Here is a 2,893-nt window from a genome sequence, read left to right on the forward strand (position 1 = left end):
TTTGACATGCCCATCATTTTTGGAAATTGATTGCTCTTCTGTGGCTTCTGTTTTTGGAAAAGATTGCTTTGACAGGTCACCCCTTATCGACCTAAAGAAGGAGGCGGTCAATGCCTAGAAGCTACTGGTGAAGTTTCAGATATCCAAAATCAATAGGAGGGCTAATACGGTGGCTCATGAGATTGCTAAGCTCAGTTTCGATAACAGGTCTGATGAATTATGTTTAATTTTGTTCCCCCTGTGTGGCTAAGTTTGTAATGAATGATTGTACGAACATTTTAAGTTAATTAATACATGGTGGGTTTTCAAAAAAAAATATGGATCATGAGATTCCAACGTTTGCGAACTACCAGTAGGTGGCTTTCACTGGCCCTTTGTTGATTAAAACTTGGCAGCGAATTCCGCTCCGTGATGACTAATTAGTTAATGAGTTGATCTGCCTACGTGCTTCCGTCTGGGTCTGGCTGTCCGGCCGCCTCCATTATACATACGGCACGCCGCCGGTGTACCTGCCACGGCAAAGATTCCGGAGAGTGCAAACAAGGAACAACTCAATAAACCATGCAAATTTTACCTGCTGCTCCGGAGGACAGCCCACCACATGCAGGCGTGGGGACACTCCGGCGCTATATATTTCCCCGGCGCCAGTCCATCAGCAGCAGCAGCAGCTCAAGCTTCCCCTGACTAATTAGCTACCTAGCCACCCTCATCCTCGGGGCGTGTGAAGATGGCGTCGAGGTCTTTGATGGTGGCGCTCCTGCTCGCGGCGGTGGCGGCGACGTGCGCGCGGGCGCAGCTGCACGAGAAGTTCTACAGCGAGTCGTGCCCCAGCGTGGAGGACGTCGTGAGGAGGGAGATGGTGAGGGCGCTGTCCCTGGCGCCCAGCCTCGCCGGGCCGCTCCTCCGGATGCACTTCCATGACTGCTTCGTCAGGGTAATCAGCATTTGCATGCATGTGTACTCTACTCCCACTGCATCTGGCCTGATCACCGTGAATGTAGGGGTGCGACGGGTCTGTTCTGCTGGACTCGGCGAACAAGACAGCGGAGAAGGACGCACAGCCGAACCAGACGCTGCGAGGCTTCGGCTTCGTTGAGAGGGTGAAGGCCGCGGTGGAGAAGGCCTGCCCCGACACCGTCTCCTGCGCGGACGTGCTCGCCCTCATTGCCAGGGACGCGGTCTGGCTGGTGAGTACTAGCCGATTTCGCAAATGTCGTCACGCGGTACATGTGGAAGGCGCCGAGTTCTAAACTTCTAATGCTGCTCGATCATCGTTTTTCTAGAGCAAGGGGCCATTCTGGGAAGTTCCCCTCGGCCGGAGAGACGGCAGCGTGTCCATCTCCAACGAGACCGACGCCCTGCCACCTCCTACCGCCAACTTCACCGTGCTCACCCAGCTCTTCGCGGCCGTGAACCTCGACGCCAAGGACCTCGTCGTCCTCTCCGCCGGGCACACCATCGGGACGTCGCACTGCTTCTCCTTCTCCGACCGGCTCTACAACTTCACCGGCATGGAGAACCCCAGCGACATCGACCCCACGCTGGAGCCGCAGTACATGATGCGGCTAAAGAGCAAGTGTGCCAGCCTCAACGACAACACCACCCTCGTGGAGATGGACCCCGGTAGCTTCAAGACCTTCGACACCGACTACTTCAAGCTGGTGAGCAAGCGGAGGGGCCTCTTCCACTCCGACGGCGCCCTCCTCACCGACCCCTTCACCCGCGCCTACGTCCAGCGCCATGCCACCGGCGCCTTCAAGGACGAGTTCTTCGCCGACTTCGCCGCCTCCATGATCAAGATGGGCAACGCCAACCCGCTCACCGGCGGCCAGGGCGAGATCAGGAAGAAGTGCAGCGTGGTTAACCATTAATTCACCACCGACGAAGTGCATGCAATGCTTTTGATTAATTTGTGACCGCCCTTTCCCATGTAAATTATTACTGTTATACCTCATTTCTCCCCAAAATCTTTGTTCATTCATTAATTTATTGTTTCTTTACAGCCTGTAAAGTTTCCGCCATGAACACATGATCATATATAAACACTGTCATTTCAGCCTTTGCAATATAAATTACTATTAAGTAGATGCAATCAATCATGCATGCAATTGCAAACCTGACATGCATGCAAGGAATAATCAGTAACAAAGTTGGTACGCACATCAAGACATCACATGCGTTGCCGTACTAGGCGACACCCTGATCTGCTGTTGACGACTATATAATTAGGAATCTGGTCAAGAATGGACTCATTATTGGTGCAGGCATGACCTGTGTTTTTTCAGATCAGCATCTGATCTGATGTGTGTTCCGTTGTGTTAGCAGCCACCCCCACGGCCTCTCTGGCAATAAACATTTCTAAGCCGGCATGCAACTGATCTGCTGGACGTTGGTACAAAAGGGAAGCATTTTTTAAGTAGCCTCCCACATGCCATGCACAATTATGCATGGCTTGTTGTTGGCGCCATCGATCTCACCAAACCTAAAGCCAAGCTAGCTTTCTGCAACGGTACGATCGAACACTTGAGATGCCAGTTGCCAGACGTACTGGAGTTGTACACAAAAATGAAACGTGTCCTAGAGAAGTATATTCAGTTTTGGTTTGGTGGGATGGCATCAACTACAAGCCATGAGGGCTGCGGATCTGGGGGCGAGGCTGGCTGGGAGAACATCCCCCGCCACTGTTGGCTTCTGGCCAAAATTCTAGTTCCCCTTTTTTTCTGGATGATTTCTGTTTCATGTCTTATTAGGTCTTTTGGAAGTTGAAATGGTTGTGGTATCTTGATAACATCATACGGATTTTTTGTTTTATATTAGAGTGAATTCCACTTTTTACGCTGTAGTTTTATATTTGTGACACTAATTACCCCATCGAGTGAAAATTCGCCTAGAA

The 2,893-nt window shown here is 51.4% G+C and overlaps 1 protein-coding gene across 1 annotated transcript; it reads left to right on the top strand.

The window, feature by feature from the left end:
- The first annotated feature begins 670 nt into the window (after positions 1-670).
- LOC123172175 (peroxidase 1) lies at positions 671-2,066 on the top strand. Its single transcript, XM_044589185.1, has 3 exons — positions 671-934; positions 1,002-1,187; positions 1,284-2,066. The coding sequence occupies exons 1-3, from the start codon at positions 728-730 to the stop codon at positions 1,869-1,871; spliced, it is 981 nt and encodes a 326-aa protein (XP_044445120.1). The 5' UTR covers positions 671-727; the 3' UTR covers positions 1,872-2,066.
- The last annotated feature ends 827 nt before the right edge of the window (positions 2,067-2,893 follow it).

Source organism: Triticum aestivum, chromosome 1D, assembly GCF_018294505.1.
Source record: "Triticum aestivum cultivar Chinese Spring chromosome 1D, IWGSC CS RefSeq v2.1, whole genome shotgun sequence".
Lineage (NCBI taxonomy): Eukaryota > Viridiplantae > Streptophyta > Magnoliopsida > Poales > Poaceae > Triticum > Triticum aestivum.

What these genes read in the sequence shown, in the direction of transcription:
- LOC123172175 (XM_044589185.1), top strand. Translation starts at nt 728, where the DNA reads ATGGCGTCGAGGTCTTTGATGGTGGCGCTCCTGCTCGCGGCGGTGGCG. An exon ending in TCCATGACTGCTTCGTCAGG is followed by an intron (nt 935 to 1,001) that starts GTAATCAGCATT and finishes CCGTGAATGTAG; the next exon opens with GGGTGCGACGGGTCTGTTCT. An exon ending in CCAGGGACGCGGTCTGGCTG is followed by an intron (nt 1,188 to 1,283) that starts GTGAGTACTAGC and finishes TCGTTTTTCTAG; the next exon opens with AGCAAGGGGCCATTCTGGGA.